The 17235-nt window shown below is 33.5% G+C and overlaps 1 protein-coding gene across 8 annotated transcripts in view; it reads right to left on the bottom strand.

Moving 5' to 3' along the window:
• The window catches only part of USP15 (ubiquitin specific peptidase 15), a 119928-nt gene that overhangs the window by 17798 nt on the left and 84895 nt on the right, over positions 1–17235 (bottom strand). For 6 of the 8 annotated variants that reach the window (XR_014252874.1, XM_082422712.1, XM_082422710.1 and 3 more), the window contains 3 exons: positions 6555–6728; positions 4631–4789; positions 4327–4551 (listed from right to left, as the gene is read on the bottom strand). Coding sequence is in view for 7 of the 8 variants with exons in the window: in XM_082422712.1 (XP_082278838.1) it covers positions 4327–4551; positions 4631–4789; positions 6555–6728 (558 nt within the window). In the remaining variant the exon portion in view is untranslated. Of the gene's footprint in view, positions 1–4326; positions 4552–4630; positions 4790–6554; positions 6729–12830; positions 12977–17235 lie in introns of those variants that run through there. The other 2 variants (XM_082422716.1, XM_082422717.1) reach the window with 2 other exon arrangements.

Consider the following 17235-nt stretch of genomic DNA (forward strand, 5'->3'; position numbering starts at 1 on the left):
AATTTGATTTCAATTTGCTTCTATATAATAGATGTTGTATTATTGGCATGGGAAAGTACTATCTTTAACAAATGAGTGTAGAGAAAGAAAGTACATTTATTTTATGTTGCAATAAATTTTTACTCATTTTTTTATATTCCTCTCTTATTCCATTACACTCACTGGCATATATTTGTAAAGTTACAAACTAGAGAGGTTAAGGATGTAGTTTAGCATTGCTATACCTTCTCTCCACTGGAAAGAATGTTAAAAATCCTATACTTCTGAACAAGTGAATAAGTGAGTATCTAAAGGATGTGATTTTAGACATGTGAACATATATGCCCCTGGCCAAAAATAAAAGCAGGTATTTATTAACCTTGCTCATGGATAAGGGCAAGTGCCATGTCTCTCTTGTTCTCTAAAATATTCTCAGCACTGCTGGATGAAATACTGACATGAAGACACCAGGTTCAATGAGTTCATGAAGCAAACATATAAATAGCAAAAGAGATGGGTGAAATTTGCATAACTGAGTACATGACTTGTCTCTACCAACTTTAATTATTTTGGATTAAAGTACTATATTTTTATGAATACTTCATATTCTGTGCCCTGTTGACAGTAAACCCAAACACTTCCACTAAATGAATGGTATGATGACAATTTTGTTCAAAGCATACCTTTCATATAGATTTCATGAACACTGCTATGGACTGAATTCTGTCGTCTCAAAATTCCTATGTGAAGCCCTGACAACCAATGGGATGGTATTTGGAGATGGGGCCTTTGAGAGATTTAGATGAGATCATGAAGGTGGGGGCCTCACGATGGGATTAGCATCCTTGTAAGAAGAGACACAAGAAAGCTTGTGCTCCCAGTCTCTCTCCCTGCCCTGGGAGGACACAGCAAAGCAGGCGGCCATCTGTAAGTGAGGAAGAGTCTGCACTAGAAACCACCAGGCTGGCTCTCTTGTCTTAGACTTCCAGCCTCCAGAACTGTGGGGAAATAAATTTCTGTTGTTTAAGTCCCTCAGTCTATGGTATTTTGTTATGGCAGCCCAAGCAGACTAATACAACTAATAGGCTCTAACAAACTGCACTTCTGGCTGGAACCCTAAACTAAGATCTTTAGTAAAGAATCTTCTAAAGTAGGAACTACGTCTGTTTTGTTTACCAGAGCTTTACAATCAGTAGGTGCCCATTTGAATGAATAAAATTTTTGAACACTTCTAAGTCATGAGGGTTGGGAATACAAAGATTTACAAAGTCCTTTTCTTCAAAGAATTCATGGTCTAGGGGACAAAAGTTAAAGTAAACCAAAGGTCATAATAAAATTTGGTAAGTGCTATAATAGAAATTAGGGTAACAGAAGGTAGAAAAGGAAGGAAATACTTTTATTAGGGTGGGTCAAGTGTCAGAAAAGGATAAACTGATTAATAAAGGGAGAAAATATAGTGTTTTGCTCCATAAAATGTAAAATAATCCAATTATAACACTAGGCAATGGAATCAGGCAGACAACTGATATTAAGGTCTAGCACAGGGCTCTTGCATAGACTAAGTGTTATTTGATACCCCAAACTGTTAAAAGATTAGAACATTATTGAAGCAAGTATTTTTAGCCTAACTAAATCTCCACTTCTTTTCCAGGTTCTTAAGATGCCTAAAAATTACAGGTATTTGAATATACCATTATCGAAACCATTTCCTCTAAGATCAGTAAGAAGGCAAGGTTGCCCACTCTCGCCACTATTATTCAACATAGTTTTGGAAGTTTTAGCCACAGCAAACAGAAAAGACAAAGAAATAAAAGGAATCCAAATTGGAAAAGAAGAAGTAAAACCGTCACTGTTTGAAGATGACATGAGACTATACATAGAGAATCCTAAAGATGCTAACAGAAAACTACTAGAGCTAATCAGTGAATTTGGTAAGGTAGCAGGATACAAAATTAATGCACAGAAATCTCTTGCATTCCTATACACTAATGATGAAAAATCTGAAGCAGAAATTAAGGAAACACTCCCATTTACCACTGCAACAAAAAAAATAAAATACCTAGGGATAAACCTATCTAAGGAGATAAAAGACCTGTATGCAGAAAACTAAAAGACACTGATGAAAGAAATTAAAGACGATACAAACAGATGGAGAGATATACCATGTTCTTGGATTGGAAGAATCAACATTGTGAAAATGACTATACTATCCAAAGCAAGCTACAGATTCAAAGCAATCCCTATCAAACTACCAAGGGCATTTTTCATAGAACTAGAACAAAAAATTTCACAATTTGTATGGAAACACAAAAGACCCTGAATAGCCAAAAGCAATCTTGAGAAAGAAAAACAGAGCTGGAGGAATCAGGCTCCCTGACTTCAGACTATACTACAAAGCTACAGTAATCAAGACAGTATGGGTCTGGCACAAAAACAGCAATACAGATCAATGGAACAGGATAGAAAGCTCAGAGATAAACCCACCCACATATGGTCACCTTATCTTTGATAAAGGAGGCAAAAGTATACAATGGAGAAAAGACAGCCTCTTCAATAAGTGGTGCTGGGAAAACTGGACAGCTACATGTAAAAGAATGAAATTAGAACACTCCCTAACACCATACACAAAAATAAACTCAAAATGGATTAAAGACCTAAATGTAAGGTCAGAAACTATAAAACTCTTGGAGGAAAACACAGGCAGAACACTCTATGACATAAATCACAGCATCTTCCTTTTGACCCACCTCCCAGAGAAATGGAAATAGAAACAAAAATAAACAAATGGGACCTAATGAAACTTAAAAGCTTTTGCACAGCAAAGGAAACCATAAACAAGATGAAAAGACAACCCTCAGAATGGGAGAAAACATTTGCAAATGAAGCAACTGACAGAGGATTAATCTCCAGAATATACAAGTAGCTCATGCAGCTCAATATCAAAAAAACAAACAACCCAATCCAAAACTGGGCAGAAGACCTAAATAGACATTTCTCCAAAGAAGATATACAGGTTGCCAACAAACACATGAAAGGATGCTCAACATCACTAACCATTAGAGAAATGCAAATCAAAACTACAATGAGGTAGCACCTCACACCAGTCAGAACGAACATCATCAAAAAATCTACAAACAATAAATGCTGGAGAGGGTGTGGAGAAAAGGGAACCCTCTTGCACTCTTGGTGGGAATGTAAATTGATACAGCCACTATGGAGAACAGTATGGAGGTTCCTTAGAAAACTAAAAATAGAACTACCATACAACCCAGCAATCCCACTACTGGGCATATACCCTGAGAAAACCATAATTCAAAAAGAGTCATGTACCACAATATTCATTGCAGCACTATTTACAATAGCCAGGACATGGAAGCAACCTAAGTGTCTGTTGACAGGTGAATGGATAAAGAAGATGTGGCACATATATACAATGGAATATTACTCAGCCATAAAAAGAAACGAAATTGAGTTATTTGTAGTGAGGTGGATGGTCCTACAGTCTGCCATACAAAGTGAAGTAAGAAAGAGAAACACAAATTCCGTATGCTAACACATATATATGGAATCTAAAAAAAAAAAAAAGGCAGGGGCAGGACAGGAATAAAGATGCAGACATACAGAATGGACTTGAGGACACAGGGAGGGCAAAGGGTAAGCTGGGACAAAGTGAGAGAATAGCACTGACATATATACACTACCAAATGTAAAATAGGTAGCTAGTTGGAAGCAGCTGCATTGCACAGGGAGATCAGCTCGGTGCTTTGTGACCACCTAGAGGGGTGGGATAGGCAGGGTGGGAATGAGGCGCAAGACGGAGGGGATATGGGGATATATGTATACATATAACTGATTCCCTTTGTTATACAGCAGAAACTAACACAACATTGTAAAGCAATTATACTCCAATAAAGATGTTAAAAAAATAAATATACCATTATCTTATCATAATATGAATCAAAATGTATAGCCAGTATTAGTTTCTCTTCCAACAGCTAGTAGGAGAAAAATTACAGTGAACATTAAAGAAAGTTCAAGTTGGAAAATTGGGAAATTACTATGTTATTAATCTTTGTAAGCTAATATTCGTACCAATATTGTAAAATCAAACCACCCCTCATTTTTCTTTGATAAGAAAAAGTCTTTGAGAATTTTGTTTTTACATGACAAATAATGGTACTTTACACATCCCACACCCTTTCAAGATTCTGAAAAGTTGTACTAATTAGTGTATAAAAATCTCTTATGCAAAACAGCTTATTATTATAGAATTGTACTTGAGGCATGAGGACTCAACACTAATCTTTTATAAAAATAACAAATGCAAGGAAATTAATCACTTCCTACCTGCATAGGTTTCGTAAGTGGATCCATTCTAACTAAATAAACTTCCAAGGTACGTTCCTTTTTCATGGGCAATGGAAGTGTCAAGTAACAAAAAGGATCAAATGTTACTGAAATCTTAGCACATTCAGGACAAACTAAAGTTGATTTAAAAAGGCCATGAAATATATCTACTATGATAGAATCATTTCTTTTTAAATGGTTTTCCCAGGCTTCTTCAGCAACTACCTGTAAGGAAAACAGACACATATTACAAAGAGATACCACGTTATTATAACAATGGTGACAATAATATGGTTAAATTTACCTTATCTGGTCTTCCATCAGCATCTTTTAATTGTATATATGGTTTTTTCCTAATTCTATTCAAATCCTCATGTAGTCCATCTAATAGGAAAGCTAATAGTTCCTGACAGTCTTGTTGCTGGTATCCAGAGAACTGAGGTGCAAAACGTCCTACCTGTGTCTGTAAGAGAAGCAAAACTATAAAATCAGTTCTAGGGACAAGATTGATTTAAAAAATATATAGTCAATTTTCATTATTCACGAATTCCATATTTGTGAATTCACCTACTTCCTAAAATTTATTTGTAACCCTCAAATCAACTTGAGGCACTTTTGCAGTCATATGCAGATATGATAATTACATATGGATAAATACACGTAAAGAATTACATATCTAGGGGCTTCCCTGGTGGCGCAGTGGTTGAGAATCTGCCTGCCACTGCAGGGGACACGGGTTCGAGCCCTGGTCTGGGAAGATCCCACATGTCACGGAGCAACTGGGCCCGTGAGACACAATTGCTGAGCCTGTGCATCTGGAGCCTGTGCTCCGCAACAAGAGAGGCCGTGATAGTGAGAAGCCCGCGCACCGCGATGAAGAGTGGTCCCCGCTTGCCGCAACTGGAGAGAGCCCTCACACAGAAACGAAGACCCAACACAGCCATGAATAAATAAATAAATAAATTAAAAAAAAAAAAAGAATTACATATCTAAAAATATTTTAATAATGATAACTAACCTGTAAAATAGAAAAGAAATGTTGACCTAAGGAGAGAACATTGAGAAAATATGGTATAGTTTTGTACGAAGGTTTGGGAAACACTAAAGACTTAAAATTCAGTAACATTTCTGGGTCACCTGAAAAAAGTACAATGCTCTCATTTAGTTTGTGTGTAAGGAGAGGATAAATCTCACAGAGCTAAAAAGAATATTCATGTTATATATAATTTTCCTAGTCTTTGCAGTGCTAAGTATTTTTTTGATGAGACTGAAAAGAAATGCAAAAGAAAAAAGCCAGATATCAAGGACCTATTTACACATAATTGAGAACATCTTGTAAAATGAAACTAATTGGAATCATGGATAAGGGTTGAGAAATGACTTGTCTGAACTAGTTTGTCCTAAGTTTGGAAAGTTAAGGAAGATAAATGCAGGACTTCTTTTGATTTGTTTTTTATTTTTTAAGAACTAGTACATAGTTAATAAAATGTTGCCCAGTCCATGTTCTATATGAACATCATTTAAGTTATATAAAAAACGGTTGAAAACTGCTTATTTTCTTCAAACGTTTAAAATTTCTCATAAATCTCACCCATATAATTAATTAGGAAAATTTTAACAATATAAAGCTAAATTTCAGTTCAATTCTTATTTGAATGACAAACTAAATTACTTGAGATTTTGATTCTAAGAATTAACTACTTCACAAATAAGAAAAAACATAGAAGTTTAAGAATTATATTGAAAATATATTTAATTAATATTTAGTGCTTACTTTGCAGACCAGTTTCATTTCAATAATTTTTCGAACCAACAATGACTTGCAAAATAGAGTTCTTGGAGTTTAATGACATGCCCAAATTTAGTCTTTACATTTGTATAAAATATTTATGTAGGTTTCTTAGAGATGTGCTGTATTCTAAAACAGTATGCAAATGCTCACTGCTGTCTATAGTCATTTTGAACCATACCAGTGTTTCTCAAACTTTATTTCATTATTTCCTTTACCATCCTCCAGAACTCTTTTTGGACAGTTTAAATTAATCATCTATTATGTGCCCCACCCTGAAAATTTAATACCATATATGCTGTGTATGTATTTATGTGCTGAGTCCCTTTGGAGGGCCACAAACCATTGTAATAGCTATGATTTTTTGCCCTTTTCCCAAAGATTTTTGTCCTCTTGGGTGTGATATAGGCCTTGTTGAAAATGTATTTACCATACTAACCTTAAAGGCTCTTGGTGTGACATAGCTAAATTTTCCAGACCACATTTGCTTGATCAATTCAGCATAAGATTTAGCTATTTCACCTCTCATTCCTAAGGGATTGTCAAAATTCAGTTCTTCTTGATACTTATCATTCAGGAAATATTCAGTAAGTGGAGGTGTATTGCTCAAACACTGCAAAGAATAAAATATATTTTCAAGTAAAAGAAACCACACGTTAAACATGTTAAAATGTAGAGAGAAACAAAGTGATAATACACAGAGAAAAATTTACAAAATGACCTCTTGCACTAATAAGTAACTGATCACATAAACACTCAAATGATGTACTCAACTATTCATTTCCCAAATTTCAAGTCAATTACTTATAGTAAATGAAAACGCTAATATTTGTTGCTGTAAAATCTGCATTAATTTTAACCACAGCAAACTACTGGTTAACTGGGAGAGAAGCTCAGAATTTTCTTTCCTTCTTTTACTTGAGTGGTAGAAATTATGGATTGTCTAATCGTCCCAGGCATCTGCAAATTAGCCTGAGTAGGTAAAAACTGAGACAGAGCGCAAGCAAGAAATGAACTTTAAAGAGGTATTTACTGCTTCCATTGTCAGTTCCTTATCATGGAAGAGCAACCTTCTAAACTTTCCTTTTGGATCAACCATTTTTAGAAGGGAGAGTACAGATCAGCTGAACCTCAGAAAACAAACTTTTGTTATGTGAACTCTGGCTAACTGTGTTCTTACTTCTTCTAGCTCTTCTTAAATAACACAACAATCCAACTTTCCTTTCTGGCAAGATTAAAATTAAGAATAAGTTAATTCTCCAGCTCTGTTCCATTTTGAATTAAATAATTTAGGATTTAAAATAAAAGAGACGGCGGAGGTACAGTTTTTCCACAATATTTTATCTCAAGATGAAATAATTTTTTAAGTTGATAATACCATAAAATGTGACTTCATTTTGAACCGAATATTACTTTATCAAGTAGATGTCTAGAGCCATTAATTAGAACATGTAATGACTGACACAGACATACGGTCATATAGGTTAACATTTTTTTGGCTGCAGGAAGATATTTGTCTTGGAGTAAAGTGACAAAGTGCCTTAAGTGAAGCTAGTTGCTTGCACGTAAAGTAGTAGAAACCTGTTCTTATGACAGTTCAGACTTATATTAATGGAAATAAAAGTTTTTCAAAGCTTGCTTACCACTCATATGGAATAAGTTAAATAGTTTTGGTAACTATGAAAGGTTCAGCCTGCTGAGTTCATGCTGATAACTTGGATGCTATAAACTACGACTATATGTCATATACTGTTTGGCTAAAACTCCAAAATTAAGCATATTCAATTCTTAAAAATAGATTATGGCGTTATATTTTGTGGTTTCAATTATAAATCAATTTATGTGTACTCATGTAACTACGATATCTATTTTGGAATTTTCTAATAAAAATAATACTATCCAAACTGGTAGTCTGGCCCCTACCTCAAGGTAAAAGGGAGAACTCTTTATAATATCATGGAACTTGTTACTGTATTATTCTTCGGCAATGAAAATAATATCAACAGTTAAAAAATGTTTGAGGTGGGCTATACAGGCTGTACAGTTATTTACATGTCTTTTTCAGCAGTAAAATATTTTATGTGAACAAGAGGTAAGCTACAGTGTAGGAAATAATTAGGGAAGGGATTTTTTTTCTACCTTTCCTCTTAATTCCTTTTATATCTCAAACTTTCATAATCTTACAGGCCTTCTGAGTTTCATTTTCTCTTTTCTTTTTGTAATATATGTCATTTTAATTATAAACCCAGCACTGGAGGTCGGGCCAGGCAACCCAGAATATACCATGACTACACAGGGCATAAATGCCATCACTTAGCAGTACCATCTCATTTAGTACAAAAGGACCAACACTAAATAGTCGATGAGGCAAACTGGAGGTCAGACAGCATTTACAACAATTATCAATTAGTTTTCAAATCCTTATATTTGATCAGCTCAGGGTTATACTAAGAATATAATATTCTACTACTGCGTGTAACAATTATATAAAGAACCTAATGCTTTACCGTTTAAACACTTCAAAAAATCAAGTTGTGCAAACATGAATAATTCTTGAGCTTTGTTTTTACCTAATTATTCATGTTTATCCTTATCTTGCAAAGAGCTTCCAACTATAATTGAAAATCTTTTTAGCTTTCCATAGCATCCAGAGTGATCTTTCTAAAATTTGTCACTAAAATTTATGACTTAATTATGTCACTTCCTTGCTACAAATCCTTTAATAGCAATTTCAGATTAAAATTTCAAATCTTTAGAAGGGTCTGTCTTTTGCCCATCTATTTACATGCCTTGTCAATAAAATACCTTTAAAAAAAACAAAAAACAAAAAAACTTCCATCCCAGCCTTATTTGATTACTTGTGGTTCTTTGACCTCCATGCATTCTCTCACTTTATAAGTTCTCATTACTCTACCTATGTGAAATATACCTTCTTTGCCTTACTAACTTCTACTAAACCATTCAGGTATCCTGTCTAGGAAGGATTCCCAGGTTCCCTTATAGTGTTTCCTCCTGTATCTTTCCTTATTGCTTAGTGCTTACTTTTATTACAGCATTTATTTTATAATATACTGTAATTTTAATTTTTAGGTTGTCTGTCTTGCCAAATGGACTGAGACTTCCACGAGAGCAGGAATCATGATATCCTTTAAATTCATGTCTCTAGCACTGAGCACAATGTCCCTTGGCATTTAGCATGTATACAATAAATGCATGCTTAGTTAAAATGTTTTTTGCCTATATTTACTAATGTATTTATCCTCCATTTCTTCTTTTTTTAACTCTTTTCTTTCAATGTTTGGCACAGAGTACTCAAATTTTGTTGAATGAAATATCACAAAGTGAGGCAAAATATTTTTGCTTGTAATGAATAATTTCAAAAGTTTCTTCAAGCACTTCTACCTGAATACTAAATCCAAAAAGACAGCACCTATTAAAAACTCCCTGGTCCCCTTTTGTTTGACTTTCATTTAATCTACCATCTGCTTTGTAGTGGGCCTCTACTTGGATTTTTAAAAAGTCAGTGACACAGAGACCAGTTCTTATTTTCATAGTGACTCATGCCAGTTTGAAACTGATTATAATTCACTGATAACAAACTAAACAACAAAACAGAAATAGTCTTAATAAGTAACTGCCTATATTTCCTGTCAACATATCATAACCAATATATTTTGAGATAAACTTTATATTTAAATGTAAACTATTAAATCCTAAATGGTCCCCCAAAGCATCTTATTTGCTGAACATAATGTTTCAAGGAATTCACAACCTTAATTTTTCTAAAAATTTTCTAAAACACAAATACAGAAATTCAATAGCCAGCTTAACTGTTCTAATACATAGATCATAATAGTTTAAAAACTAAACTGATGTTAGACTTTTTTTCCTCATCTTGAAAATACCATAATTTTCTCCTTCACCTTGAATATGTTTTTATAGGAGTCACTATATTCTTGAAATAATATTAAAACCAGTTAAACATTAAAAGTTCTCTTTTGGTATAAATTTCAAGGAACTATTGGAATAGAGCTCAAACAACTAAAATATTTCCTCCAGGTGACATCAGTATTCAATGTCATCATTCTGGTAGAAGAAAAGAAGCCCATTTCTTAAATTTGGTCATAATACAGCTTGATTTTTAATTTATGCAACTCATTATTCAATCTTTTAACATGAGGCTATCTTCGAAACATGAACATCTTTGACAATTACAAGAAAATTGGATACTTGGACTGGCTGCCATTAAATACAATGTTTTAAAGAATAAAGATAACTTTCATTAGTTCAATAATAAAAACTATAACCAGAGTTCTGAAGCATTTCTCTCAAAGATTCTTCTATTATAAAAAACATCACTTTCCTATCTGATTGGGACTGTTCCAAAACAATTCCTTTCTTAAGGCATATATATATTAGAAGTCCTACATATGTAGACATAGGAAATGTCCTTTTTAACTCATGATACTTTACTCCAGTAATGTAATATGGACTAGAAATCATACAACATATGTTGTGCCTATGTGGATATATCTCTTATTCTCAATGCTTCCTGAACTGCAAAATAAAAAAAAAAAACCCTCATCCTTAACATACATGGTTTTTCTTAGCAAAAACTGAGAATTAAAAACCCCCCACAAAACCTGAGAATATATATGAATGTATGATAAAAACAAAAAGGATTATATAAACAATATTAGTATGTTATTTTTACAGCTACTTATGAGTTTTGTGACATTCTAATAGTCACATGCCATTTTGAGCTTCACCTCTGTTAATTCATTTGATTTCAACTGCCTGACACTGACAAATGCCAACACTTTCATAGTTTAAGAACCACCTCTTACAAGTCATCACCAAAAAAATGAGGTCCATATATGAAGTAATGTGACTGATCATAAAACACATATCTCAAGCCACATTTTGTTTGTATTATAATTGTGTCTAGAGTTGGTCCTAATATTGGGTAGAATTCTGTCAAATACCATGTTAAAAATAAAGCAATAATCAGACTGAAGAAAAAGATTCTGTACTAGTAGTTTCAATTCTTGATGCAAAAGAGAAAAAGTAAAAAAGCTACATTAATCAACAGGCAAATGCACTTGTTAACTAGGCAAATTATTTATTTAAATGTTTTTTATGATCCCTAGGCAAGTTAATAGTGTGGAAAACTGACAAGAGCATTTGAAGATCTAAGGATTAAAAAACTAAATTTCACATTTAGTATATGGTAATATGAAACAGTAAAATTTCATATTTAGTGTATGGTAGACTTGGCATTCATTAATTTAGCCTTTGTGATGCAGCATCTTCACAGCTGGCTAACTGGAAGGTTGAGGATATAAGCTAGCATGAAAAGATGTTGATCCATGAGGAATGACGAGAATGGTGTATTATGTGCAAGCCAATCGTTTTGTGAGCAAATGTATCTGTTCCTCAAAATGGCTTTGTAGTTCTCTACTTGTGTTCACATACGCATTTAAAATGGAAATTGCAAGTAAGAGTATTCTTGAATGTGAATTTGAATACAGGGTCTTAAGATATATTCCTTAGTTTAACGTATTAAGACTGAGCCTTAGCATGTACTCCTCCCCTTCTTAGAACATTCTTCCCCTGTAAGAAATTCCTACTTATTCTTTAAAACTCATCTCAACATCTCAGCACCTCAAGGAAGAACTAACATTCCTTCTTCTGGACTAATGCTATACCTTAAACTCACTTAGACTGTCCTTATCTTGAGAGCAGAGTCCATGTCTTATTCACCTTTGGAACTTAGCATCTAGCACAATGCCTGGCACATACCGTAATAAAGGTGTGATGAATGAATAAAAACTTATACAGTAAATCAGTCCTTAGAGACTGAGAACAGTGGGAAAACACTTGACTAAGATCTGAATTGCACCCTGTTATATAACTATAACCTATTTAAAGTTCTACAAGTTCAAAAATAAAGTCCAAATAATGCCTAAAGAGGCTTTCCTAATGAGGGAAAAATAACTATTGTGAATACTCCAAAAAATAACTGTCAAGATAAATCCATATAAGTAAAAGATATGTGAAAGAAAAATATTTGGTAATATATTTTCATGAAGACTCTTTTTCCCAAATCAACCTGGAACTAGACACCACAATTCTTAAAAAAATTCTTCTAAATAATCAAGTATCTCATCCAGTGGACATTCTATATGGCTCAATGTATATAGACCTTTAATCACTGTCACCATGAAGAACTTCTTTAAAAAGAATGCATATACCACTGGACTATTTTATAAAGTATTAATTATCTATGAAAAACTCTCTGGTTATAAATTTCTGCCCTTAACCCAACATCCTAAAATTGCAGTATTATGTGAAGTATGATTCTCTCTCATTACTTAAATTTCATGGAAAGACTACAATGTTTTATACATAACTTTTCCTTACATACACATGCAAAAATCCTATTCCTCTTACATTACTTTCAAAAAGTTCTTCCATTAAATATGTTCTGATCAGTAAGACTGATGTTTCTCAAGTTCTCTGAAAGAGTGACTCATGTAAGAGTCTCAATTTTGTATTTCACTATAAACTTCTATATAGTTTTTTTTAAATTGATGAATTGAAATAAAGTTCTACTATATAACCAAATCTCAAGTCTATAATCAACATATTTTAGGAAATGAATAATTAATAGCCATCCCAATAACTTGTAATGAATCTGGAATTTCCCCAGTACCTGGAAAATAGTCAAAGTAATCCCCTTCAAAAAGAGAAAGTTGTCTTTTGTAATGCTGAATATGAACCACTCCCTTTCTGTTCAGGTGCTCCAGAAGCCCAATTTTCAAGTGATCATGTATGCTCACTATTTTAGTAAACCGGTAACTAGAACAGGAAAGAAAACAAACTTAATTTTTGATTACCTAAAGCCTTTGAGTTGTGTAACTCATTCTGTAACTGATCAAAATGTAACGCCACTCACAACTCATAAAGTAGCTACACTTTCAAACTGACCAATACTAAAAACCCAATCTAAAATGAGGAAACCATTTTATTTTCTTATGATTTAAAAAATAAAACCTAAAGTAATCCATGGTTAAAGTAATCTTAGAATACCCCCAAATATCTTGTTTTGGATTTTAAGATTAGATGGATAAAGAATTTTCGAATTTGTCATGTTGTTATTTTTCAATTCGTCATGACAAGAGTATAAACGTTCTAAAAAGGTACTGTATAACTCCAAAGCATTTTATTAAAACTGGGATACTGGCTCAAATTCTGTAAAAAAGTAGTGGATAAGACAGAAAACTATGACGTAGACTTTTACAATGAAGAACTACAAATATAAGCCTGCCCCTTCACCACGGAGGTTTGGAAAATGAGATATTTTTAAGACACTTCATGTTTTATTTTTTGTTATTTTTTTTTCCTAGGAAAGGCAAATCTCATTATATTTGAGATCAATTCTGAAGTTTCTCCATATATTTTAGTAAAACAAATACAACTATAGCTCTATTTTGCTTTACATTTCCATTCTCTCTTCAAGCTTTCTTTAAAGAACAAATTTGTGTAAGTAATATATACATGGATATAACTTTCTTTTTATTTATTTAGTTTAAAAAAACTTTGTTTTCTTCCCTCTCCCACCTAGTTAGTGAAGAGAGAACTGCCATACACTTGACTTAAAATATTGAAATTTTACATAAAGTAGTTCTAAAGGCAGTATTTTTGAATTGGACAAAGATGTTCTAACATATTCACGTTTATCATTAATCTGGTCACTATGCTTAGGACATAAATAAAATTAAACTTCATTTAAAGTCCATGCTGTCACCCTTTCTTCAAATTCTATGTAATCTCTCTTCACACACTACTTGAATTTAATTAAGAATTATTATGAAAGCTTGGGAAGTATGAGACTAATGGGAAACCTTTTGGCTAGCAAAGAAATGTCAGTGCCTTTCCCCTCCTCATCTATAGGATTGAGGAAGGAAAACTTTGTCAAAAGCACTACGCTGTTACTTGCAGTGAGTAAGTCCTATAACTAGAGATGTCACGATTAAAAAAGCATGATTATATAAAGACCAGTGATTTTTTCATATTAAAAGCTAAAAGTAGAAACTGGATAGAAGATCCACTTGCAATAGAGATAAATTTGAAAGCTTCTGGGATAATGATTAGATCAACAACAATGCTATAAGCTTCAGGTAGTTGTATGATGTTTTAAAACTACTAGATTGTAACAGCAATTGTTTAATTTTTTTTTTTTTTTAAGTAACAGGCTATTTATTGAATGATTTTATGTTTAGATATTCAGTTTATGGGAAGCATGCTCAAGCTAAATGGTTCTAATAACATTAATAAATATTAGTGTAAGTTATATTTATTTTAAAGAACTAAAGCTTATTAGTTCAATTTTAATGTTTAGTAGCTTATTAATTACCCTATTAATAATTCAAAACTGGCTCACAATGAAATGAATGCCAATATTTTAAGCAAGCAAGAGAGTGAAAGGTTTTAAGAAAAAACAAGTGTTTTATAGTTTTGTTCAGTCCCCTGCACATAATATTCAGTAAAGAAACATTTTTGAATAAATTAGTATTAAGAATTATGTGATTTGTTCATCTTTTAGTTATCCTGCTAAGGCATAAAGAAAGGGACAGCAGAATTTTTTTAAAAAGTTTAACTGACTTATTACTACATTCTTTAAAAGAACTACCAAGTCATATATTTCTCTGTATCATTTCATTACACTAGGCCCATAATTGACAATATTAATATTTCAGCTGAGTTGAAACAGAAATTTAAGGACTATGTGATAACATAACTATGAAGGTTTCTAACTATTTTCATAATAAAAGAGAACTTTAAATTTGATTAATCACTCAACAAATATTAAGAACAGAAGACCATTATGTTAAGAGACTAGAAATACAGAAATACTGTTCTAAAATGATGTTTTCATGCCATTCACTGTGAAATCATTCAAGAAACAATTTGCAGAGTAGTAGGGTATGTTCTGCCAAGCTGTGATTAACATGGCAGCCCAATTCAAGTGCTATCAGACTGGCTACATCGGCAGAACATAAGCTGTAGTGTTTATTAGACTTTATATAAATTGGTAGGTCTTTGCAAGAAGTAAATATATATATTACAAGCTATAATTCTTTTAAAAATTATTGTGCTCTTTGACATTTAGACAGCTCCAGAAATATCATAAATCTGGTACAGGTCAAGTACTAAATATTTCAGGTAAATTTTCTTAATACAGTGCTTCTCAAATCATCTATGTGGAAGGACTAGTATCTTTTTAAATTTTCAAACTGTCACAGACTGATACTTCTATAAAGTTTTTTAGAAAATAAAAATGAACCACTAGAAAAATGAAATAAGAAATAACATACAGAAAAGACCCATTTTAAAATTATTAGATTTAATAGATATGAAACTAACCTAACTGCTATAAAAGTTCTGGATCACTCACTTATGCTTAATTTCTATAGTTATTTTATTGTTGACCAGCACTGTCTCATCCAAACACTGTGAGAAACACTGTTCTAATGTAGTTACTATTATGTGGCATTATACCAAACATTGGGGATATAAAAGAAAACCAAAGATAGCCTCTAATTTCATGATTCTTACTGTGTAGCAGGTATTTGTCCAGAAGAGATAGAGGAAAAGGGGTGTGTGTGTGTTTGTATGTGTGTGCGCATGCACGCACGTGTGTGTGTGAAAGGCAACTAGGGAAGAGGTAACATTATATATAAAGAGATTTGAAACTTAATGAATTCCAAGAACCTTTAGTTTTAGTTAAAGAGCTAGGTAGGGTCCGGTTTGGATTTTATCCTTTAGGTGATAGGAAATGAGGTTTAAAAAAAATAATTAATTAATTAATTAATTTTTGTCTGCGTTGGGTCTTCGTTGCTGTGTGGGCTTTTCCCAGTGGCGGTGAGGGGGCTCCAGGCAAGCAGGCTTCAGGAGTTGTGGCACACGGGCTCTAGAGCGCAGGCTCAGTAGTTGTGGAGCACAGGCTTAGCTGCTCCGCGGCATGTGGGATCTTCCCGGACCAGGGCTCGAACCCGTGTCCCCTGCATTGGCAGGCGGATTCTTAACCACTGCACCACCAGGGAAGTCCCGGAAATGAGTTTTAAGCAAGGAGGTATTTGCTTTTAAAAACTGACTCTGGGAGCAGTGTACTAAATGGATTAGAAGAGGATAAATGATGGAACAAAGAGATGAGTTAGATGTATTTTTCAACAGTTCACTTAAAAGATGCTCAAGTATTAAAATACTGTACTGACAGGAAAGGAAAAGATAGATACAAGTGACATTTAAGAGGTAGTAGAATGAACAGAACTTGTGGTAAGTCTCAGGTTTTGACTTGGGTTAATTAATGGTTGCACCTATAAGGGAGTATAATAAATAAAAGCATCGGGCTTCTAGGAAATATGTTTAGTCATAGACATGCTGAGTTTGAGTTATCTGTAATATTGTTTAGGCAGAAATGTCCATCTAATAGTTATATTTTGGAGGGAAACTCAGGAGGGAGAAGTATGGTGGAGATAGATCTGGGATTTGTCACTTTTAAGCTGATGTCAACTTCTCAAAGGTAAAGGGGCTACAAAGAGCCTAGGAAACAGGGAGTCAAGAATGACCTTACCAAAAACAATTTCTATGGGGTGGTATGATGGTCACAGTGATGATATAACAGCAGTTGATACTTACACATTGCTTGTTATGTCCCAAGCACTTCTTAAGCATGTTATCTTCATTTAACAGATAAACTAAAAAGTTTCTTACCCAAGGTCACACAACTTACAAGTAACAGAACTAGGATTTGAATCCAAGCAGTCAAGTTGCAAAATCTAAGCTTTAACTACTATGCTAAGCTGCAGACATGAGGGCTATTGAATGGGACATGAGAAAGTAGGGAGAAAGGACAGACCACCCTTTTCAAGGTCAAAGGTCCTCCTCACTCCATCTCCCTCCCACCCCATTAAAAAAAAAAGAGTTGACCATGTATATATGTGGAAAGGAAGACAGTGAAGAGGTGAGGTTAAAGATATAGAACAAAGAAGAGACAATTAATGGAACAAGTCTCAGGGAAGGTAAGAGAGGTCTCAGGAAGACAGTGGCATAAT

This window comes from Balaenoptera physalus (assembly GCF_965194825.1).
Source record: "Balaenoptera physalus genome assembly, chromosome: 13".
Lineage (NCBI taxonomy): Eukaryota > Metazoa > Chordata > Mammalia > Artiodactyla > Balaenopteridae > Balaenoptera > Balaenoptera physalus.